At 42.1% G+C, this 24,952-nt stretch overlaps 1 protein-coding gene and 1 non-coding gene across 38 annotated transcripts in view; one reads left to right on the top strand and one right to left on the bottom strand.

Annotated features, from left to right (window-relative positions):
* Positions 1–24,952, bottom strand: part of TAF1 (TATA-box binding protein associated factor 1) — a 97,342-nt gene that overhangs the window by 49,835 nt on the left and 22,555 nt on the right. For 27 of the 37 annotated variants that reach the window (XM_054251249.2, XM_078364193.1, XM_078364187.1 and 24 more), the window contains exons 17-32: positions 24,462–24,592; positions 23,703–23,783; positions 20,079–20,228; positions 19,801–19,920; positions 19,337–19,512; positions 18,528–18,706; positions 15,770–15,983; positions 14,828–14,993; positions 11,653–11,864; positions 8,117–8,225; positions 6,921–7,019; positions 6,466–6,643; positions 2,957–3,024; positions 1,517–1,639; positions 706–798; positions 536–620 (exon numbers count right to left, since the gene is read on the bottom strand). In XM_054251249.2, the coding sequence (XP_054107224.1) occupies positions 536–620; positions 706–798; positions 1,517–1,639; positions 2,957–3,024; positions 6,466–6,643; positions 6,921–7,019; positions 8,117–8,225; positions 11,653–11,864; positions 14,828–14,993; positions 15,770–15,983; positions 18,528–18,706; positions 19,337–19,512; positions 19,801–19,920; positions 20,079–20,228; positions 23,703–23,783; positions 24,462–24,592 (2,184 nt within the window). The remainder of the gene's footprint in view (positions 1–535; positions 621–705; positions 799–1,516; positions 1,640–2,956; positions 3,025–6,465; positions 6,644–6,920; positions 7,020–8,116; positions 8,226–11,652; positions 11,865–14,827; positions 14,994–15,769; positions 15,984–18,527; positions 18,707–19,336; positions 19,513–19,800; positions 19,921–20,078; positions 20,229–23,702; positions 23,784–24,461; positions 24,593–24,952) is intronic. The other 10 variants (XM_078364195.1, XM_078364202.1, XM_078364197.1 and 7 more) reach the window with 1 other exon arrangement.
* LOC118150740 (U6 spliceosomal RNA) lies at positions 7,858–7,964 on the top strand. The gene has a single exon (XR_004738891.1). It is a non-coding gene; the product is annotated as a U6 spliceosomal RNA (small nuclear RNA).

The following is a 24,952-nucleotide window of genomic DNA, read 5'->3' as shown; positions in this document are numbered from 1 at the left end:
CATCTTTACTAAAAATATATAAGTTAGCCCGTGGTGGCGGGCACCTGTAATCCCAGCTACTCAGGAGGCTGAGGCAGGAGAATCGCTTGAACCCTGGAGGCGGCGCTTGCAGTGAGCCAAGATTGTGCCATCACACTCCAGCCAGGGCGACAAGAATGCAGCTCCATCTTAAAAAGACTAAGTCATTCAACTGATTCTGCTGTCACTGCTCAACGCTTCTTTATGGACATAAATTTTAATAATGCTGGCCAGGAGCGCTGGCCCATACCTGTAATCCCAGCATTTTGGGAAGCCTAGGTGGGAGGATTGCTTGAGCCCAGCCTGGGTAAAATAGCAAAACCTTGTCTCTACCACAGACACAAAAAAAAGAGCTTGGCACAGTGGCAGGTGCCTGTTTCAGTGAACTATGATCACACTCCAGCCCTGGCAACAGAGTAAGATCCTGTCTCAAAAAAAATTTTTTTTTAATAATGCTAACTAATGTTAGATGGATAGAAGACGAATGGATAGAAAAAAAAAAAAAAGAAATACTCACCATTATACTTAACACTGTTGGCCAGAATAAGGTTTACATCATCTAGAAAGCTCTCCCGACTCTGATACTTGTGTTTGGAGATGTTCTGTGATGAAAATAATCAGGCACTCAGATACACACACAAAGTCACTAGATTGTAAAAAGGCATTTACATCAAATCACTCACTCACCTTACGTATGGTCTCTAAATCCATTGGACTGACAATCACTTTGTAATAATCTGGAACAAACTTCTTATTAACTGGGTGATGAAATGGCCAAGACTAGTAAATAGAAAGCATAGAAAATTAAATGGAAACCACTCTTAAGAAATTATCTACCTTTGTTGGGTCACAGATATTCCTGGAAAAAAGCTATGGACTCTTTTCCCAGAAAAACACAGTCATACAAAATGTCTGTATATAATGTTAGGGGTTCATAGATTTAAGATTTCTATGCCATGATAGGGTAAGAACACTTGCTCTACAGTCATAATCAAAATTCCTTATTCCCTAGTCCCATCCAGAAGTTTTATAGCATTACACATGTAGAACGCATTCCTATAGTGCAACAGGAAACTCATTTGAGAATTCCTGGGGAGGATCAGTATAACAATAAAAAATCTAATTAAAAGACAACCAACAGTCGCTAATTATCAAAGTATCATTTGCCTAGAAGCACCTCTAAATCAAAAGCCTTGCATTAGCAAGCATCCTCTCTCTACAGGGCTATTCAGGAGCATTCTTATACTGAATGTCAACAACAGGAAGCAGAAACCTCCCTACATCCAAAGATTCCCGGCCTCTTTGATTTCAATGATAATGTACTCTTAAAAAAAAAAAGATAACGCACAAATACAGCAAAAAGGTCAATATGTAAAATCACACACTAGTCACAACTGACATAAACCACCCAGACTCCAAAATACATACATATGTAAACCCTATACATCTTTCCTTTCCCCGCATGATCCTCACAATATGCAGCACAGAGACAGCTTACATCTGGAACTGCCATCATTTTCTGGGTGACAATGTTGTCCAGAATGAAAGAAAATGCCACCTGGTCATCATCATCCAGCAAGGGGTTGATAGCTTTCTCTAAACGAGCTAATTTGTCTTCTTTCTGAAATTAAACAAAGCAAAGCCAAGACAGAAATTTCCCTAAGGTGTGATCACCACAGAAAAATTAAGAGTAATTTAAGGTTCAGCTAGCTATATATTACCCTTGCCCCAAAAAGTATAACTTTGAATTATCTACTGAATGACAACAAGTCAAGATAAATGATATTCCAGGCTGGGCAGTGGCTCACACCTGTAATCCCAGCACTTTGGGAGGCCAAGGCAGGTGGATCACATGAGGCCAGGAGCTCAAGACCAGCCTGGCCAACATGGCAAAACCCCATCTCTACTAAAAATACAAAAAAAAACAAAAAACAAATTAGCTGAGCGTGGTGGCACACGCCTGTGGTCAAAGCTACTTGGGAGGCCGAGGCACAAAAATCACTTGAACCCTGGAGGCAGAGGTTACAGTGAGCCAAGACTGCACCATTGTACTCCAGGCCCGGGTGACAGAGCAAGACCCTGTCTCAAGAAAAACAGTAACAACAAAAAGATATTCAAGTAAAAGGGTCAAAAAAGCTGTGTCAACAACTTCTTTAGGTACTCTACATTCTATTCTTCTAGTTCTCCAAAATTTAGACATACCTGAGTGTCAATATCATAGCTCACACACACACACATACACACATGCACACACACATACACACAAAACATCTTTAGCAATTTAGGCTTTAAGATCATGCTGTTTTTGTTATAAAACTATTGCTGAAAACATTAAACATTATTACTGATTAGTGACTTTTATATAATGGTGACCTAACCCAATAAATTTATTTTACTCTAGTAGGAAAAAGTTTGTATTCCTATTGCTCCAAATCCTCATCCACACTTAGTATTGTCAGTCTTTTTAATTTTAGCCTTTCCAGTGGGTATGTAGTGATATCGTGGTTTAAATTTACATCTCCTCAATAATCAATCAAGTTGAGAATATTTTCCTGTTTACTGGCTAGTTATCCTCTTTTGTTAAATGTCTACTTCTTCCTCCTTCCTAAAACACTTACTAGTCTCTTAGCTACAGCTAACTTCCTGGAAAGTCACTTCCCTCTGTCCTTTCTAATGAGTTATGTAGGTGCTGGATCTTAATTCTAACTTAATTAATAGTCAAGATGTCCAGAACAAATAATTTTCTTCTATGGGCCCAGCTTTTTCATCTACAAAAGAGACTGGCCTATGAGTTCTAAAGTCCCTTCCAACTTTCACATATACTAAAGATCTGCTACTCCCACATATACTTTTCCTTCTGTTAAATTCCCTACTTCCCAAACCCTGATATCCCCCACCTTCAAATTCCACTGCCTTTCTCTCATTCTAAATGTCTTACCTCTTTGAGTTTTTCATCACAGAGATCCAGCATAGATTGAGAGATCTGAGTCAATGAGTGTTTTGGCCCTGTAGAGGAACAGTAAGAGATCAGACCATTAAAAATGGGAGGCAAGGCCGAGTGCAGTGGCTCACACCTATAATCCTAGCAATTTGGGAGGCCGAGGCAGGTGGATCACCTGAGGTCAGGAGTTGGCCAAGACCCGCCTGGCCAACATGGTGAAACCCCGTCTCTACTAAAAATACAAAAAAATTAGCAAGGAGTGCTGGCGGGCGCCTGTGATCCCAGCTACTCAGGAGACTGAAGCAGGAGAATCACTTGAACCCGGGAGGAGGTGGTTTCAGTGAGCCAAGATCATGCCCCAGCACTCCACATTCCAGCCTGAGCAACAGAGCAAGACTGGGTCTCAAAAAAAAAAAGGGGGCGGGGGAGGCAAGAGCTGCCAACGCTTCTTTATCCTTTTAATGTACTTACTTAAGAACCTAATATGTGTCAGGCAGCAGGCTAATTGATGGGTTAGACAGATATACCGGACTTAGGTCCATTTTTCAGTGCCTAAAATATAGCAGGTACATAATATGAATTAATAATTTTAACTTTCCTTAATTTGCGTGTATATAAACACAGTGGTACTACTGCTGCCTTTAATACCTTGAAAATGATACTATGGAAGGGCAACAATAATTTCTTTAAGAATGACTGAAGACACCAATGGAAGACTTGAAATTTTCCCACACTTAGCATATACAATTTGTGATTGAAATTTTACTGTGTAGAATTTAGTTTGTGGTGTTCTCATAACATCAAGTTAACCCAAAGCCTGTGTTATTAAAGAATCTTCAATACTGATCCATATCAGAAGCTTCAGAAAAATCCTTGAACTATCTGACCTATCTCCTATACTCTCTGGTTTTAAATGCCCTAATTTAAGCTCATCATAAAGAAGGTAAAATATTTTCATCTAGCTAGTAATTCCAATTACTTCTTTTACATATCTTTTGCTAGATTGTATTCCTGTCTATCCTTTTGTGTTAGTGCTCCCCAGAGCCTAAACCTCAGTTCTATTCTGTTACTAATTACTTATTTCAGCATTCACTTGTTTGTTCATTTAACAGATGTTTAATGATTGTGTACAATGTGTTCAATGATGGGAATATAAGGAAAAATAAGATAGACTTCCTACCTATAAGACTTACTGGTTTAGGCCAGGCACAGTGGCTCACGCCTGTAATCCCAACACTTTGTGACACTGAGGCATGATGGCATGCACCTGTAGTCCCAGCTACTTGGTAGGCTGAGACAGAAGGATTGCTTGAGCCCAGGAGGTCAAGACTGCAGTGAGCCAAGATTGCATCACTACACTCCAGCCTGGGTGATAGAGTGAGACCCCCATCTCAAAAAATAGAACAAAAAAAATAAAATACAGCTGCTGGTCAACTCAAAGAAATGACTTGAAAATAAATTATTGTGGCCAGGAGTGGTGGCTCACGCTTCCAATCCCAGCACTCTGGGAGGCCTAGGCAGGCGGATTACTTGAGGCCAGGAGTTTGAGACCAGCCTGGCCAACATGGTAAAACCCTATCTCTATTAAAATTAAGTATTATTACTTCATTCCTGTTTTCTTTTCCGTCGAGACAGGGTCTCACTATGTTGTCTAGGACGGAGTGTAGCGGTGCATTCACAGCTCACTGCAGCCTCACCCTCCCGGGCTCAAGGAATCCTCCCTCCTACCTTAGTATCTCAAGTAGCTGGGACCACAGGCACATGCCACCGTGACTGGCTAATTTTTATTTTTCATTTTGTAGAGACAGAGTCTCACTATATTGCCCAGGCTGGTCTCAAACTCCTGGGCTCAAGCGATCTTCCTGCCTTGGCCTCCCAAAGTGTTGGGATTATAGGCATGAGCCATTGTGTATATTTCAATAGAGCCATTATATATATTTCAATAAAGCTTTTAAAATAAAAGGTTATTTCTGAAATGTGGCCAGTGGATCCAGCAATTAGAATGCAGCTAGTACTTTAGCCGAAGACAAGTACGGGGTGTGAGGCATAAATGGTAAGTGAAAAAGTGGAGAAGGGTATGTTGAGCATGCTAGTTAAGAGTACAGGCTCCTTCTTAGAGAATCACAGGAAAAAAATTAATTTAATAAATTAAATTTTTAAAAAAAGAGTACAGGAGAATCGCTTGAACCCAGGGGGCAAAAGTTGTAGTGGACCAAGATCGCACCACAGCACTCCTCCAGCCTGGGCAACAGAGTGAGACTCTGTCTCAAAAAAGAAAATCGGCTGGGCATGGTGGCTCACGTCTGCAATCCCAACACTTTGGGAGACCGAGGTGGGCAGATCACCTGAGGTTAGGAGTTCAAGACAAGCCTGGCCAACATGGCAAAACATTTCTACTAAAAATACAAAAATGAGCTGGGCATGGTGGTGGGCACCTATAATCCCAGCTACTCAGAAGGCAGAGGCAGGAGAATCACTTGAACCCAGGAGGCAGAGACTGCAGTGAGCCAAGATAGTACCATTGCACTTCAGCCTGGGCAACACAGAGAGACTACTACATCTTCAAAAAAAAAAAAGAAGATCACAGATGTAGGTTAGAAGTGCCCCTAAAGGTAAAGTCATCTTCCTTTTTTTTTCACACATGTGCAGGACGTGCAGATTTGTTAAATAGGTAAACGTGTGCCATGGTGGTTTACTGCACACATCAACCCATCAGCTCATCTTTCTCATTAAAAAAAAAAATTTTTAAGCTATTTAAACACTACAGACCTGTATGTTCATCTGGAAAATGAGGGTTTTAAGAGTACTCATTTTAAAGACTTCTTATGGTGAAATTAAAAAAATGTGGCCAGACACGGTGGCTCACGTCTGTAATCCCAGCACTTTGGGAGGCCAAGGTGGGCAGACCACTTGAGGCCAGGAGTTCATGATCAGCCTGGGCAACATGGTGAGACCCCATCTCTACCAAAAAAAACACAAAAATTAGCAGGGCATGGTGGCAACAGCCTGTAGTCCCAGCTACTGGGGAGGCTACTGGGCAATAGGAGTGAAACCCTGTCTCACAAGGAAAAAAAAAGACACAGATTTCTTCCTCTTTTGTCTTCTTAGCTTTTGAGCACCTCTAACATATTTGTAGATCAAATCAAAGATTCAGACACAGCGAATATGGTCACAAGTGCATACTCTACACAGGTTCCATCCACACTGAATGTCTCTCTTTTCTAACCTAGGCTCACCTCTTCTACTACTTTCCATGCAACTGTTTCATTGCAATAGACAGACTCCAAACTCTCCAGAGGATATAAGAACTAAAAACAGTGGGAATAAAAAGAAGTGATATTTATTAAATAACTGAAAATGTATATTATCTGATTTTCATATCCACAAATGAATGCACAAATGCACTGTAGTCCTCTCGGTCCAATCCAGTCTGAATTTTGGGCCAGTAAGGAATAAATAAGGATCTGAACAGGAACCTTTGCAGTCATGGGACATGTGATTCTTACCATTGTAGGTTGCACTATTTTTCACAATTAGCTCCAGATGCTCTCTGAACTCTTCCCGAGATGGGTAGAGGCGTTTACGCACATTTTCACGAAGTGTTTGCAGGTCCATTGGCCGAGTGATGATTTTGTAGTAGTCCTTTACAACCTTTGCATTAACTGGAGTGTGGAAAGGATATGTCTGCAAACAAGAGCCAGAACCATACATCAGCAAAGAACACTTGCCAGAGCCAATTCCTGAAGACTCACACATCTTAACCTATCAACTCTGAAAGAAATCTTTCTAGATGGAGCAGATCTGTTTGCTCTATTAAACTGCTTTAAAAAAAAAATTAAAAATGACATCCCCCAAAATTCGAGGTGCCTAGACCTATAGATTACTGCCCCCTACTGGAAATCACAGACAGAACAAAGGATCTTAATATCCATACTATAGATATCCAGTGCAATGAACTCACATTTGGAAGATCTCTCATGTCATTGATGATGGACTCCAAGATGGATGATAGCGTCACCATAGGGTCTGTGCGTCGCCGATGGATGGACTTATGAGGTCTCTGAGGAGAAACAAGAAATCAGAATGCCTCCTCAGACCAAAAAAAAAAAAATCCACATTCTGCCTGGGCATGGTAGCTCACGCCTATAATCCCAGCACTTTGGGAGGCCAAGGCAGGCAGACCACTTGAGGCAGGAGTTCAAGACCATCTGGGGCAACACAGAGAAACCCGATCTCCACTAAAAATACAAAAATTAGCTAGGTGTGGTGGCATATGCCTGTAATCCGAGCTACTCAGGAGGCAGAGGTAGGAGGATCACTTGAACCTGGGAGGCAGATGCTGCAGTGAGCCAAGATCACACCATTGCACTCCAGCCTGGGTGACAGAGCAAGACTCTGTCTCAAAACAAAAACAAAACCAAAAACCCCACAAAAATCAGCCAAGCACAATGGTTCACACCTGTAATCCCAGCACTTTGGGAGGCCAAGGTGAGTGGACTACCTGAGGTCAGAAGTTCAAGACCAGCATGGTCAATATGGCAAATCCTCATCTCTAATAAAAATAGAAAAATTAGCCAGGCACAGTGGCTTATGCCTCTAACCCCAGCACTTTGGGAGGCAGAGGTGGGCGGATGACTTGAGGTCAGGAGTTCAAAAACAGCTTGGCCAACATGGTGAAACCCCGTCTTCAAAAAAAAATACAAAAATTAGCTGGGCGTGGTAGTGTGTACCTGTAATCCCAGCTGCAGAAGAATTGCTTGAACCTGGGAGATGGAGGCTGCAGTAAGCCGACATCACGTCACTGCACTCCAGCCTGGGCGGAGTGAGATTCCATCTCAAAAAAAAAAAAAATCCACATTCTCTAACTAGACAAACATGTTTTAGAAATCTTACCGTAAGTGCTCGCTTCGGCAGCACATATACTAAAATTGGACTGATACAGAGAAGATTAGCATGGCCCCTGCACAAGGATGACAGGCAAATTTGTGAAGCGTAAAAAGAAAAAAAATTTAGAAAAAAAAATCTTACAATGAACAGTACCCATCATTCTCAGGGCAAGGCAAATGGAGAATCTAAGGCTGTCAGAGCCATGGCATACACGGCCAGGGGAATCAATGAAAACCCACTTAATCAGAAGGAAGCAACGCCCAGACTCACATTCAAATAGTCACAATGAACAGTGGTTCCAACTCGCCGTTTTTTCTTTGGAGGAAGTTGCTGTTTAGGAAACTTGAGAACCAGAGATTTTCTTCGAACCTCATCCGCACTGCAATCAAAACACTTTCATAAGATGCAGCCCTGATTTCTAGTCCCCAGGAAAAAAAAGCAACTATAATACAAAAAGTCCAAGGTACCTAAGAATAAGCCTAGGGAGGAAAATGCCAAACCAAAGGCCAGACATCCACCTTCTAAGGCTCAGATCAGGTAAGTCCTCATAGGCTCTCCAAATTAATAAATAACTAAATCACAGTTTAACCTCAGTTTCCTATTAGGAAGATAAGGAAACCAGGCTAAAGAATTTTAAGAATCGAGTTCCAACATTCTATCTCTTTTTTTGAAATGTAGTTTCACTCGTTACCCAGGCTGGAGTGCAATGGTGCAATCTCAGCTCACTATAACCTCCACCTCCCAGGTTCAAGTGATTCTCCTGCCTCAACCTCCCAAGTAGCTGAGACTACAGGTGCCTGCCACCACACCTGGCTAATTATTGTATTTTTATTAGCGACAGGGTTTCACCATGTAGATCAGGCTGGTCTCAAAATCCTGAGCTCAGATGATCCACCCGCCTTGGCCTCCCAAAGAGCTGGGATTACAGGTGTGAGCCACCATGTCCGGTCCCAACATTCTTCCTTAAAGGTTAAAAAGCTAGTACACCTAACTCATTCAGAATGGAAACAAGAAATTAAAAACTGGTTTGAAAAAAACAAAACAAACTAGTTTGGGCTTCCCTCAATCATTAAAGCTTATTCACCTTCTTCTCTTACACTATAAGGGATCAAGGTATCACATTTTCCTCTTCTTCATTTTTTAAATTTTAAAACTGTTTTTTTAGTAATACAAACAGGGTCTCACTATATTGCCTAGACTGGTCTCAAACTCGAGCTCAAGTGATCCTCCCACCTCAGCCTCCCAAAGTGGTGTGATTATAAGCATGAGCCACCATGCCCAGCCTTATCTTCCTCTTTTAATGTGCTTCAAAAAACAATGACTATTACAGATATTAATAATTAAATCAACAAGGATGGGGGCTGGGTGTGTTGGCTCATGTCTGTAATTTCAGCACTTTAGGAGGCCAAGGTAGAGGGATTGCCTGAGCTCAGGAGTTCGAGACCAGCCTGACCAACATGGCGAAATCCCATCTCTACTAAAAATACAAAAATTAGCCAGGTGTGGTAGCACACGCCTGTAGCCCCAACTTGAACCTGGGCAAGTAAGCAGCTTGCCCAGCTAATGTTTGTATTTTTAGTAGAGCTGGGGTTTCACCATGGTGGCCAGGCTTGAGGTCAGGAGTTCAAGATCAGCCTGGCCACCATGGTGAAACCTCACCTCTACTAAAAATACAAACATTAACTGGGCAAGCTGGTTACTTGGGAGGCTGAGGCAAAATTGCTTGAACCTGGGAGGCAGGGGTTACAGCAAACCGAGATTGCACCACTGAACTCCAGTCTGGGGAACAGAGCAAGACTCCATCTTGAGAGAGAGAGAAAAAAAAAAAAATCTTGTGCCAGAAAGCAAAAAGTTCTCAAATATTTACAAGGTCATTAAAAAAAAAAACACACACAGGATCTGGCTTGAGGGAGTCAAATTTGGGAAACTATGTGAGCATCAAAATTCATTATGTGAAGAATTATACAACATTGAATTTACAAAGTTAACAATTTCAGAATCCATAGTAATACTTAAAAAGGGAGAGTAGAAAGCTCTTTTTTATAGAAAAATGTTAGCCAATATAGAAGAAATGCTAGAATTAGAAAAATTACCATTTTGGAACCCCCATTGAAATAACTGAATAAGGCAATGTCATCAACTGATGCTAAAACTATTCAAAGATGGTCTGGCAACAGGATATTCACCAACATGTTAATTACAAAGAAAAAGCATACTTTATTGTAGGATCTGAGAATTACCACTTTAACAATATGATCTAAACAGTGACATTATGTGCTTGCTGATATGGTATAATAAGTATATCACCTAAATATGACATTAAATGTCTTGCCAACAATATTTAATTAGAATCTAATCAATGAGAGAACAATCAGACAAACCCAGAATGTGGAATATTTTGAGACAATTGGCTGGGAATCTTCAAAAAAATTCAATGTCATGAAAAACATAATGGGACTGGGTGCAGTGGCTGATACCTGTAGTTTTGGCACTTTGGGAAGCTGAGGCAGGAAGATTGCTTGAGCCCAGGAGTTTGAGACCAGCCTGGGCAACACGGCAAAATCCTGTCTCTACAAAAAATACAAAAATTAGGCAGGTGTGGTAGTGCATGCGTGTAGTCCCAACTACTCCAGATGCTGAGGTAAGAGAATGACTTAAGCTTGGGAGGCGGAGGTTGCAGTGAGCTGAGATCATGCCCCTATACTCCAGCCTGGGTAACAGAACCAGACCCTATCTTAAAAAAAAAAAAAAAAAGAAAGAAAAGAAAAACATAAAAGATAGGGAGAACATTCTAGATTAAGAGTGATTCAAAATATATTTAATGTTTGAACTGGGAATGAATCCAGAACTGGGGACAAAGGCAATAAAGAGGACACTGAGACAACTGGGGAAGACTGAACGAGATCTGAATATTATATATTATTAACGTTAACTTTCTTAGGAGTGAAATATGATGCCTCCAACTTACTTCCAAATGATTCAGAAAAAAAAAGTTTTAGGTATATAAAAATGAAGCAAATGTAGCAAAATGTTAACAATTGGTGGATATTGAGAAATTATATACTATAGTCTTTCAACTTTTCTGTAGGTTTGCCATTTTCAAACTATAAAAGTTAGGGGAAAGAACTTTACAACTTCTCCATTTTAATATCTATTAAACTCTCTGAGGATAAGACACAAGTATAAGCACAGTTTATATGTTTCTTCCATCTTTTGGGATGGTCCTTTATTAGAACACTACAAGGCTGGGCATGGTGGCTCATGTCTCTAATCCCAGCACTCTGGGAGGCCAAGGCAGGCCAATCCCAACTATGTGGGAGGCTGAGGCACTAGAATCGCTTGAACCCAGGAGGCAGAGGTGGCAGTGAGCCACTGCACTCTAGCCTGGGTGGCAGAGCAAGACTGTCTCAAAAAAACACTACAAGATTAGGGACCTTGCAAATATTATAATCATATGGAAGTAGAAGAGAAAATTAACATCTACTGAGTATCTACTATATGTCAGGCACTGTACTATATGCTTTGTAGTCTGTCTCATTTTCTCTTCATTACCCTGGTAAGGGTGGTTTTATTTTGTAACTAAGGAAACAGACTCAGAAGTTAGGCAGCATGCCCCAAAACAAGTGGTATAACCTAACGAATGCTATAATTTCATTACTGGCAACAATTACTGAGGAAAAGCCATCAAAATCCCAGTTCCTTCAGTTCCACTTCAGAGAACATATCACATCCACACCTGCCAGCCACCAATACAACCAACCTCAAATAAATCTGTCCCACAGCACTTCCTGCCTGCTATCTCTTACCTCTCAATTAGCTGTTTCCCCAAGACAATTTTGGTTCCTTCAACCTTGATAAGTTCTTCATTATCATTATGAATGACTGTCTTTTCCAACTCTTCCTCCTGCTCTTCTGTCATGGCAACAGGGTTGGAAGGTGGCGCATTTGTTTGATAATAGAGGGGGCAGAATTTGTTAGTCCTCATGTGTCCAATGGCACCACATGCCCCACATTTCAGCTGCAAAAGGAAAAGTATCAAACATGTCAGAGGTAAGTAGGCTAAAACACATACCAGAGATAAGCAGGTAAGAAATACAGTCATCCCTCAGTATATGCAGGGGATTAGTTCCAGGACCCCCAAGTGTAACAAAATCCACACATAGTGAAACCATATATACAAAAAGCCAGCCCTCCATATACACAGGCTCCACATACCACTATCCACACATATGTGGACCCATGCAGTTCAAATCCATGTTGTTCAAAGATCAGCTACATATACAACATAGGGAAAAAACAAAGTCAGCTTCAGAACTTTTGCTCCAATAGAATTGTTATGCACTGATCAATCAGAAGCCACTAGAAAAACACTGCATGTATAGAAACAACACATGGAAAAAAAATGAAATCCAGAGACTAAACATTGCTTTAAATATCAGATAAGGGAAAAATAAAATAAAAGAAGATGATTCCCACTCCCAATTTAAGTTGTAAACTATGAAAATATTAAATATGCAGGAGAAAAGCTGTTGGAAGCCCCAATGTCTACATTCAGAAGCATAATCAGCCTGCAAGGTATATTCCTATTCTCTACTCAAACCAAGAAAAAGGTTTGATAACACCAAGTCTCCATCTCAGTTTTGCAAATGAGTAGCTCTGGTATCTTAGACCTTAGTTTCATCTGTAAAATGGGACCAATACTGTATCACACTTATCTAATGCCACATACAAGAAAGGAACATTAAAATACTTAATGACCTCAGTACGCATTAAGAACTCTTTACATTTGTTGAATATTTTATAGTTTACAAAGTGCTTCCCTTGAGTTATATCATTTAATATAACACCACTGGGACATATTTTATATTAGAGAAAACAAGCCTGGAGAAGGTCGCAGACCTATTAAACGAATTCAGATCTTCCATTTCTAAGTTCACAGCTCTTTCCACTATACCACAACTACCTCATCTTATGATGCTAGTACAATCACAGTATTATCTATAATCCTACTAAGTTATGGAAAAACGTATGTTTTATTTTTGCTGCTTCTTTTAATATGTGCAATATTTTAAAGATACATATTTAGAAATACATATGATGTATATACACAGGCAAGAGACATGAAAGTACATTTTTTTTTTTTTTTTTTTTGAGATGGAGTTTCGCTCTTGCTACCCAAGCTGGAGTGCAATGGCGCGATCTCGGCTCACTGCAACCTCCGCCTCCTGGATTCAGGCAATTCTCCTGCCTCAGCCTCCTGAATAGCTGGGATTACAGGCATGCGCCACCATGCCCAGCTAATTTTTTTGTATTTTTAGTAGAGACGGGGTTTCACCATGTTGACCAGGATGGTCTCGATCTCTTGACCTCGTGATCCACCTGCCTCGGCCTCCCAAAGTGCTGGGATTATAGGCTTGAGCCACCGCACCCGGTCTGAAAGTACATGTTAAAAAACCTACCAAACCTGGGCCAAGAGTGGTGGCTAATGAGTGTAATCTCAACACTTTGGGAGGCCAAAGCGGGAGGATAACTTGAAGCCAGGAGTTCGAGACCAGCCTGGCCAACATAGTAAAACCCTGTCTTTACTAAAAATATAAAAAATTAGCTATGCATAGTGGTGCATGCCTGTAATCCCAGCTACTCGGGAGGGTGAGGCATGAGAATCCCTTGAACCCGGGAGGCAGAGGTTGCAGTGAGCCAAGAGATCACACCACCGCACTCTAGCCTGAGCGACAAAGCAAGACTGCCTCTAAAACAAACAAACAAAAAACCTACCAAACCTATCTCAACTTCTAGAAAATATTTCAGATAAAGAATAAGGCCAGGAGCGGTGGCTCGTGCCTGTAATCCCAGCACTTTGGGAGGCTGAGGTGGGCAGATCACCTGAGATCAAGAGTTTGAGACTAGCCTGGCTAACATGGTAAAACCCCATCTCTACTAAAAATACAAAAACTAGCTGGGCGTGGTAGCACAGCTATTTGGGAGGCTGAGGCACGAGAATCACTTGAACCCAGAAGGCAGAGGTTGCAATGAGCTGAGATTGCACCATTGCACCCCAGGCTGGGCAACAGAGTGAGACACTGTCTCGGAAACAAACAAAACAAAACATAACAAAACAAAAACACAATAAATGACAGGCCAGGCATGGTGGCTCAATGCCTGTAATCCCAGCACTTTGGGAGGCCAAAGCAGATGGATCACCAGGTCAGGAGTTCAAGATCAGCCTAGCCAACATTGTGAAACCCCATTTCACTAAAAATATAAAAAATTAGCCAGGCATGGTGGCAGACACCTTTAAGCCCAGCTATTCAGGAGGTTGTGGCAGGAAAATCACTTGAAGCCGGGAGGCAGAGGTTGCAGTGAGCCAAGATCACACCACTGCACTCCAGCCTGGACAACAAGAGCAAAACTCCATCTCAAAAAAACAAACAAAAACAAAACAAATGACAGCCAATGAAAACAGCAGCACTGGGTGAGCAAAGTGGCTCATGTCTGCAATCCCAGCACTTTGGGAAGCCAAGGTAGAAGGATCACTTTAGCTCAGGAGTTTGAGACTAGCCTGGGCAACATGGCAAGACCCCATCTCTACAAAAAATACAAAAATTATCCAGATGTGGTGGCACATGCCTATAGCCCCAGCTACTCGGGAGGCAGATGTAGGAGGATGGCTTGAGCCCGGGAGGCAGAGGCTGCAGTGAGCCAAGATCATACCAGTGTGCTCCAGCCTGGGCAACAGAGCCAGACCCTGTCTAAAACAGAGAGAGAGAGAGAGAAAGAGAAACAATGGCACCAGATTGGATGTGGAATTGTCAATACCACTCACATTAGTACTGAGAACGCTCAAGAAGTCACATCAATTCAAACCAGCTTTCCACAATATACTTCCCTCATTCCCAGTAAAAGAGGATGTCAAAAGCTAAAGGAAAAGGTATACTTTCTTCCTTTGTTCCATTACCTGTAATCACACAACATTATACTTACTTTTAGGTCAGGACGCTCCTTCATTTTCTTGGGCTTCTTCTCAGGAGGACCCTTGAGCTTCTCCTTTTCCTGGTTCCGCTTAAGACGCCTCAGCTGCTCTTGAATCCTCCGCCGTTCTTTTCGCATCTCTTCTCGATGTTGTTCATCAAAAAGGGCAAATTTTCGACTGAACAATGTGGGAGGCAGAGGAAGAAAAAAATCACAGGACCATAAGCAAACCTTAACCAAGAAGACTATCCTGATAGCTTAACACCTCAGGACTAAAGTAATCCATCCAGGCTAAGAGAAAAAGGGCTACATACCATTCCCATCTCCCTCCCTAATCAGCACTCCATTTGCAGAGGTAACTCTCTTAGAATAAGTCCTGAGTAATCTCGATTTTTGCAAACCAATCAATCAAAATGCAAAGGACCAAAATGGAACAAGACATGCCTTTATCTTGTGGCAAATAAAGGACAGAATTTTCCCTGTAATCTGGCTCTATTCAAACCCAAAATCTAAAGGCAAGACAGCTCTCAATTACAGCAGAGTTCTAGAAACAACTGTGAAGAATCCTGTCACTAAAACTCAAGCCCCCTCCCCCAGTCACCATTCCCCATCATTATTATTCTCTCTATCACACTCAAAAGTGGTGATAGGCGCCGTGGCTCATGCCTGTAATCCCAGCACTTTGGGAGGCTGAGGCAGGCAGACTGCTTGAGCCGAGTTCAAGACCAGCCTGGCCAACGTGGCAAAACCCCATCTCTACTAAAAATGCAAATATTAGCTGGGCATGGTCATGCACGTCTATAATCCCAGCTACTCAGGAGGCTGAGGCACGAGAATCGCTTGAACCCAGGAGGTGGAGGTTGCAGTGAGCAGAGATCATGCCACTGCACTACAGCCTGGGCCAGAGCAAGACTGGCCTTAAAGAAAAAAATAAAAGTGCTGAATCAAACTCACATGAATTCTTCATCTTTTGTAGTCCGTATACGCACATAGGCATCAATGACAGCTGGTTTTCGGACTGTCTCACAGCGAACATACTCTTTTCCCTCTTCATCTCGAAATGTGCGATAAATCTTGAGACAGCGTCCAGTGGCGGAAGAGTTAAGGCTAGTCACAGAAGCTGTGTCATCATCTCTGTGATTGTTTCCTGATGTTGCTGAGCCTGCTGCTGCAAGGTACAAAAGATTTTCAAACGTTCCCCTTATCTCCCAAATGATCATTTTCTTGGGGTTCAGTGGAGATATCAAAGCTCAATTCTACAAAAAGCATCAAAGTAATCATTAGTCCCAGGAATATACTGATTTGTCCTTTCCTGACTTCATTTTAGGCACTGTCGATTTCCCCACTTTTTTTTATTTTTATTTTTCTTGAGATAGGATCTCTCTCGCTCTGTCACCCAGACTAGAGTACAGGGGTGCAATCTCAGCTCACTGCAACCTGCATCTCCCAGGCCCAATCCATCCTCCCACCTCAGTCTCCTGAGTAGCTGGGACTACAGGTGTGTGCCACGACATCCAGGTAAATTTTCGTAGAGACGGGGTCTTGTCATGTTGCCCAGGCTGGTCTCTTAACTCCTGGGCTCAAGCAATAGGCCAGCCTTGGCCACGAAACAGGCTGGGATTATAGGCGTGAGTCACCATGCCTAGCCAATTTCCCAACTTCTCTAAGTACAAAAAGTTCTGAAAGAACCTCAAAGAACTACATGTTTGCTATAGGAGATCGAGAAACGGACTCCTCTTAACAAAAGGGCAAGAGAAAAGACCAAATAGGAAGTGGGTGACGATCACATTACAAATAAAAGCATGCAAGGCCAACTGAAGTGGCTTATGCCTGTAATCTCAGCATTTGGGGAAGCTAAAGTAGGAGGATGGCTTGAGCCCAGGAGTTTGAGACCAGCCTGGGCAACAAAGGAAGACACTGTATAATTTTTTTTCTACTAGCCAGGTGTGGTGGTATACACCTATAGTCCCAGCTACTCAAGAGGCTGAGGTGGGAAGATCCCTTGAGCCCAGGAGGTTAGGTCTGCAGTGAACGAGCCATGGTTGCACCACTGCACTCCAGCCTGGGCAACAGAATGAGACCATTAAAAAAAAAAAAAAAGTACCCAAGCATGCAATTCGGAGAAAAATAAATGGCACTACGAAAACAAGTCCTGAGTCTTAAAGCCTAGCTAGCATATGCTTCTCAAACATTAATATGAATAGAAATCACCTGGGGATCTTGTTCAAATGCAGGTTTTTTTTTTTTTTTTTTGAGACAGAGTTTACTCTGGCTACTGCAACCTCTGCCTCCCAAGTCCAAGTGATTCTACTGCCTCAGCCTCCCAAATAGCTGGGATTACAGCCACCCACCATCATACCTGGCTAATTTTTGTAGAGATGGGGTTTCACCATGTTGGCCAGGCTGGTCTTGAACTCCTGGACCACAGGTGATCTGCCCGCCTCTGCCTCCCAAAGTACTGGGATTACAGGCGTGAGTCACCATGCCAGACCTTGAAATTTACTACTTTTGTAATCAATGGTACCAACATCTTTCTAGTAATCCCAGAATAAAATCTTAAGGTTGCCTTGATTTTCATCCTCAATCCCCTCCATATCCCAACTCAATTCAGGTCATTATTATTCCCACCCTCAATTTCCACAATTTTAAAACTTTTTTTTTAGGATCTAAGACTCCTTCTGAGGATCTTCTGAAAGCCATCAATGTTCTCAGAAAATGCACATATAAGTCCAGGTGCAGTAGCTCATGCCTGTAATCCCAACATTTTGGGAGGCAGAGGCAAGTGGACCACTTTGAGCTCAGGAGTTCAAGACATCCTGGGCAACATGGTAAAGTCTCATGTCTATAAAAAATACAAAAATTAGCCAGGCATGGTGGTGTGCACCTGTAGTCCCAGCTACTCGGGAGGCGGAGGCAGGAGGATTGCTTGAGCCTGGGAGGCGGGGGCTGCAGTAAGCCAAGTACCACTGCACTCCAGCCTGGGTGACAGAATGAAACCCCGTCTCCAAAAAAAAGAAAGAAAATGTATATTTGCATATTTTTACATGTAATTTCAGAAGTTTCAAAGACAACTCCCTAAATTCACTTACAGATTCTGTATTAATAACTCTTGGCCAGGTGCAATGGCTGACACCTATATTCCCAGCACTTTGGGAGGCCGAGGCAGGTGGATCACCTGAGGTCCAGAGTTCAAGACTAGCCTGACCAACATGGAGAAACCCTGTCTCTACTAAAAATACAAAATTAGCCAGGCATGGTGGCGCATGCCTATAATCCCAACTACTCGGGAGGCTGAAGCAGGAGAATCACTTGGACCCAGGAGGTGGAGATTGCAGTGAGCCAAGATCGCGCCATTGTACCCCAGCCTGGGCAACAAGAGTGAAACTCCATCTCAAAAAACAAAACAAAAAAAACTCTTATCCTCTAGGATAAATGCACAAAAAGCTCATTTGAAGTACAGCACTGATAGCCCAGGCTTGGCCAAGCACCTGATACAGAGACAGCAGTGGATTGACAGCATCTTTTCAATTTGTCCTCCACAGACAAGCCTAGAGTCCAGTTTGTAAAAAGCTTTCTACTTCATCTATAGACTTCCACATGCATCCCCTATATCTTCTGCCTCCAGATCTACCTCAATTACCGTCTGCAGTTATTTATGCTCCTTTTTCAATCCTTCTCTTTTGTATCTGTCTTGTGAAGCCACTATCCTCACCCAGTAGCATTCGCTGTAGTTCCTTCCGCTCCTGCTCCTCCCGTTCACGTGATAGCTGAGAGCTGGTTTTCTTGTTCTGCAACATGTTCTCAATGTTCTTTCCCATTTCTTCAAAGTCACTATCTTCAGCTGAGCTACTGTCTGTGTCAGTTGATAAGACTTCAGTTGATGACAGAACCCTAAAAAGAGAAAAATCAATGTGCAGAAAGAGCTAAAAAAATATGGTTAACAAAAGAAATTAAAAAAAAAAAAAAGAAATATGATTGCAGGCAAAAGTAAAAAACTGGGAGATCAACCTTAAAAAAGGCATACTCAAAATCCACTAAGCCATGGGGCCCTTAACAGAAAAGCTTTACAAAGTTTTTCTAGACGTTTGGTAAACAAGACAAGTTTGAAAAATTGTAGTAACTCTTTCAGAATTCCTGGAGAGAACTTGAGAAATAAATCAGCACGCTGGTCATTTTTAATAGTGTATTACTCTCCTCTCACACCTAAACCATTAGAAAAAACCCCACCCATCTGTCACCTGCTACCATTGTGCTGTCTGTTAGGCCCAAGTAGGCCATAAGAGTTGTCATGAAACCTAGAGCTCAAGACCAGCATCTCTTTCCATACAAAAATTTTGCCAAGTTGGTTTGAAGGAGTAGGTACCCTGGTGGTGGTATTACAAACAGATACTACCCTGACATGCTGGCTATCTGACTACCTAGGTAGTGAAACTTTTAAGTGACCTCCTCTTTATTATGAAATAGTGCCTGGAACTTCTCCCCTTTCCATCTAGGATTTTCTGCAGCATTAAAACGACCCACTTGTTCTGTAGGTCAAAGATGCGCTGACATTCCTCTTTGTAACGCTCTTGATGCTCAGCCACAGAAAACCTTGATCCACGTGCAAATTTACTCATGGGCCCCTCTCCAGAACGAGCCTGTTCTGTTGACATTGTGCGCACCACATCAATCACTTCCCAGCGGGACAATTTTTTAATCTGTAAGACAAACAGCCACACGCAAATACACACACACACACACACACACACACACATCATTCAGGAATTTCAAAGGACTAGCCAATGTACACAATTAGTTAGACCAAAAAAAAAAATCATCCCAAAGCAGATTACAAAGAAAGGTAACTCCTGAAACAATATCTAAGACTTAGCCTACTATACCCTACAATACAAAGTTCCCCAGATAGTTCTTTACATCTGACTCCTAGCAATTCCCTCTCTACAGAAAGCCCCTAGTATCCTCTACGTTTTCACTTCCACACTCACCTCTTCCTCAGGCACACCAAATTTACGTAGAAGTTGCTTGGCATTTTTCAGAGAAAGGCGACGAAGGTCTGCATCTGTTCCTGTCACTGTCTTCTTCACTGGCTGCGGCTCTTTATCATCCTATCTCAAACAACAAAAAAAGTAAGAATCTTAAGAACCTGAGCTCCTTATAAGTAGGCATCTAAGTCATTTTTCTAACTTAACTACATTCCAAGTCCTCCACTCACCCATTTCTTTCTCCCTTGACTTTCTCATTCTAGAAATAAACACAATCTCACCTTCTGCTGTGTTGGTTTGTTTGGAATCTTCACATAGGAGAATCCTTCACCACATCCTGTGGGATCGGCCACCCCAGTCACCTCTAGGAGACACTTGCCCTTCATGGCAGCAATGAAGGCCCTTGTGGTGTTCCAAGGAGCAGTGCGAACCTGAGATTAAAAAAAAAAGATTTTCAGGGCAAATACCTACAAGAGTAATATAATTACAAACAATTTCATGCTTTCTTTTTTTCTACTTTTTAATTTTTGTGGGTTCATGCTTTCTTAAACTGTCCACAAAAATCAAGTTAAGAGATTAAGAGCTCAGCCAAGATAAGGAGAAAAATAAGGAACAGTGTGGTATCCCTTCAGCCCCATATCCTTTGGATTTCAATAAGCATTCTGAAGGACAGTGTTTCCCTCACAGTCATGATGCTCAAAGTTAGACTAATGACTACATTTTATTGTCCAATTGCTCAAATAGCTGTTAGGGAATGAAATCTATTTTTTCAAAATAGTTGATATGCTTGCTTTAAAAGCATGGGCCCCCTATGCCAGTGACACTAAACCAAAGCCCATTCTATTTCTGCCACTGGTTTGGTCAAAAAGGTCTGTCCTCTCATGGGACCCTGAATAGTGTTTACTAAACCCCCCGAAATTCTTACATAATTAAGCCAAAGGGTGACTGTGCCTGCCCACACAGACCAGTCAGCAGTACACATGATGCCAGGTGTGGTGGCTCATGCCTGTAATCCCAACACTCTGAGAGGCTGAGGCAGGCAGGTATCTTGAGACCAGGAGTTCAAGACCAGCCTGGCCAACATGGTGAAACCCTGTCTCTACTAAAAATACAAAAATCAGCCATGTGTGGTGGCGCAAACCTATAATCCCAGCTACTCAGGGGCCTGAGGCATGAGAATGGCTTGACCCCAGGAGGCAGAGGTTGCAGTGAGCAGAGATTGCACCACTGCACTCCACTGTGGGTGACAGAGTGAGATTCTGTCTTAAAAAAAAAAAAAAGGAGTTGACCAGGCATGGTGGCGCACACCTGCCTCCCCTACTTTGGGGAGGCCATGGTGAGCAGATCACCTGAGGTCAGGAGTTCGAGACCAGCCTGACCAACATGGAGAAACCTCGTCTCTATGAAAATTACAAAATCGGCCAGGTGTGGTAGCCCATGCCTGTAATCTCAGTTAATTGGGAGACTGAGGCAGGAGAATCACTGAGCCGAGATTCTGTAATTGCACTCCAGCCTGGACAACAAGAGCAAAACTCTGTCTCAAAAAAGAGTACACGTGATTAGCAAGAAAATGGCCAATTCTCTAAAATTCAATCTTGAAAGCCACTCAACAGAATTCTTTTTTTCTTTTTAATTAAAAAAATTTGTTTTTTCTTTTTTAGAGGCAGGATCTCACTGTGTTGGCCAGGTTGGTCTTGAACTCCTGGCCTCAAACAATACTCCTGCCTTGGCCTCCCAAAGTGCTAGGATTACAGGCCTGAGCCACTGTGCCCGGCCTCAACAGAATTCTGAATTTCTGAAATTCTTAGAAATCTACTCATTTTTCATTCCAACCTCAAAATAGTACAACAATGATTCTTTACTCACTCTGTGTGGCCTCATTTTCTGCTTCATTTTATAATTACTTAATTCATTTAACAAATATTTATTGAATACCAACTACACAATACTCCATGCTACTTTTCATAAACCTCAAGTCAATGAGGGAAAAACAGCAAACCAAGTTCAGCACTATGTGATCATGGTAAGAAAGTAAAGGACGCCAGGCACAGTGGCTCATGCCTATAATCCCAACACTTTAGAAAGCCAAGGCAGGACGATAGTTTGAACCCAGGAGTTCAAGATCAGCCTGAGCAACACAGTGAGACCCCATTTCTTTTGTTTCTTTGTTTTGAGACTAAGTGTCACTCTTTTTGTCCAGGCTGGAGTGTGATGGCATGGTCTCAGCTTGCTGCAACCTCTGCCTCCCAGGTTCAAGTGATTCTTCTGCCTCGGCCTCCCGAGTAGCTGGGATTACAAGCATGCACCACCACGCCTGGTTAATTTTATATATATTTTTTCTGAGACAGAGTCTCGCTCTATCATCCAAGATGGAGTCCAGTGGTGCGATCTTGACTCACTGCAACCTCCGCCTCCCGGGTTCAAGCGATTCTCCTGCCTCAACCTCCTGACCAGGTCAGACTACAGATGCGTGCCACCACACCTGGCTAATTTTTTATTTTTAGTAGAGATGGGGTTTTACCATATTGTCCAAGCTGGTCTCAAACTCCTGACCTCGTGATTCGCCCGCCTTGGCCTCCCAAAGTGCTAGGATTACAGGCATGAGCCACCACACCTGGCCTAATTTTGTATTTTTAGTACAGACAGGATTTCACCATGTTGGCCAAGCTGGTCTCGAACTCCTGACCTCAGGTGATCCACCCACCTCGGCCTCCCAAAGCACTGAGATTACAAGTGTGAGCCACTGCGCCAGGCCATGAGACCCCATTTCTACAAAAAAATGTAAACAATTAACTGGGTGTGGTGGTGTGTGCCTGTTGTCCCAGCTACTCGAGAGGCTGAGGTAGAAGGATTGCTTGAGCCCAGGAGTTTGAGGCCATGGAGAGCTGTGATCTCGCCACAGTACAGCCAGGGTAACCAAAGCAAGACCCTGTCTTGGGGAAAAAAAAAAAGTAAAGAGGTGCTACATGTACATAATGAAAGGAGAATTATCATCCAATCCGAACCCAGGGTGAAATGAGGGAAAAAGGAAAAGATTCCCAGAGAAAATAACCTGTAAATGAGAGTCAAATGGCAGAGGAGTGGAGAAAAAAATGTCAGCAGAGGACGTAACAGTTGCAAAATTCTGGAAGAAGAGAGAAATTTAAGAAACTGAATGAACTTCAGTATGGTTGGAGCTTAGACTGTAAGACAGGCAGTGACAGGAGATGAAAGGAGGTCAGAGTTATATTAAGTCCCAAATCACGTAGAGTCTTATAAATCTGTCAAAGTCGTTTTTCTTAAAAAAAAAAAAAAAAAAAAAAAAAGAAAATGAAAATTCTGCCAGGCACAGTAGCTCATGCCTGTAATCCCAGCATTTTGGGAGGCCAAGACGCAGGTATCAGTTGAGGTCAGGAGTTTGAGACTAGCCTGGCCAAAATGGTGAAACCCCATCTGTAATAAAAATACAAAAAATTAGCTGGGCATGGTGGCACACACCTGTAGTCCCAGCTACTCGGGAGGCTGAGGCAGGAAGATCGCTTGAACCCGGTAGGCGGAAGTTGCAGTGAGCCAAGATCACACCACTGCATTCTAGCTTGGTGACAGAATAAAACTCCATCTCAAAAAAACAAACAAAAAAAACCTATCATATCAAATATTTGACATATCAAATATCTTTTCTGAAATGAATAAAGCAGGAAGGCATCAAATAGTATACTTTAAATGTGTGCCGTTTACTGTACGTCAATTTTATCTTAATAAAGTTGTCTATTTTCTGCTGACATGGATAAAGTAGGAAGCATCAGATGGCATACTTTAAATGTGTACAGTTTGTTGTTTATTAATTTTATCTCAACAAAGTTGTCTGTTTTAAAAGGACAAATGAGATGTATTAAAGACTAATACAAACTAGTAAAAAGCCTTACTTCATCATCAATCTTCATCTGGAAATCTTCCTCATTTTCTTCTTCTGGAGCAAAAAAGGATTTCTCACCATAGCCAGCATCCTGGAAAGGACAGATCCATGCATAAATCAGTAAGTTAAAAAACACAAAGCACAAGTTTTTTTTACTGAATAGCAAGTACAGAATATGCACAGATGGATTCCACAAAGTTTTCACTGTATCTTAACACCACGGCACATCCTTAAGCCATGAGAAGATACATTACCACATGCCAAGGAGCTTACTAGCAGATATACAGATAGTTACAGCCAATAAACAAGCTGAACAGAGATGCTCATTAACTCAGACTCATTAACTCAGTGGGACAGAGCTGTGCTGCCCCACCCCAGCTGGACCTTTTCTATTTTAGCCTTGAAAGAATTCTGTAAACCAGACATTCAGCACCATCATCATCTGTGCCCACCTAAGAGGCTGACAAGTACTTTCCCTGCTTATATGCTTATTGTGCAAAGATATTAAAGTCACCCAGTCACCATTTTCAAAGCAAAACAATATGTGCAAAGTTCCTCATTAAGCCTTCCCACTGATACTTAGCTACACTGTAGTTTTCTCCAGAACTGATGGACATAGGAAGTACTTTATACAACTTGAACTTTTTAGTAATTGGTAATAATCTAGTAACCATCATCCCTAAGCCAGTGAGAGAGAGAGTCTTCTCTCTCATCTCTCTGGTGGGGGGGGGTGGGGGGGGCAGGCGGGGAACAAGAGGAAGGTGTTCACCTTCAGTCGTTGTTCTGCAGCTATCATGCTATAATAAGCACAGCACTGCTCTGGTGACACCATAGCTCTGATCTCTTCTTCCGTTGGTAAACGAAAATCAGACTTAAGCACCCACCAGTTTGAGTCCATCCCTGGAAAAGACATATACATAGAAAATGAGACCATTCTGAATTCCAAAGGCCCTAATATTTATTGACAGCAACAGGGACAGCAAACCAAAACTGTAACAGGCCTAGCCACAGTTGGCATGACTGGCCAAAGAAAACCCCTACTGCTAAGTTTCCTACAATTCATAAAAGATATCCAACAATCACATTAAATTTCCTGGCAGCCAAAATCAAAAAAACAACCAGAGCCTTAGAAGATTTGCTACCTCCTTTCAACGGCCATCAATTTCTATTTTATTAACTGTATGTTTATCCTTTAACTCAAAGCCATCAAAATTCTTTTCTTGGAAAAAGGCAGACAAATAACTAGTTACAACATATGAC

This window comes from Callithrix jacchus, chromosome X (assembly GCF_049354715.1).
Source record: "Callithrix jacchus isolate 240 chromosome X, calJac240_pri, whole genome shotgun sequence".
Classification (NCBI taxonomy): domain Eukaryota; kingdom Metazoa; phylum Chordata; class Mammalia; order Primates; family Cebidae; genus Callithrix; species Callithrix jacchus.
This window is presented reverse-complemented; position numbering and strand designations above follow the sequence as displayed.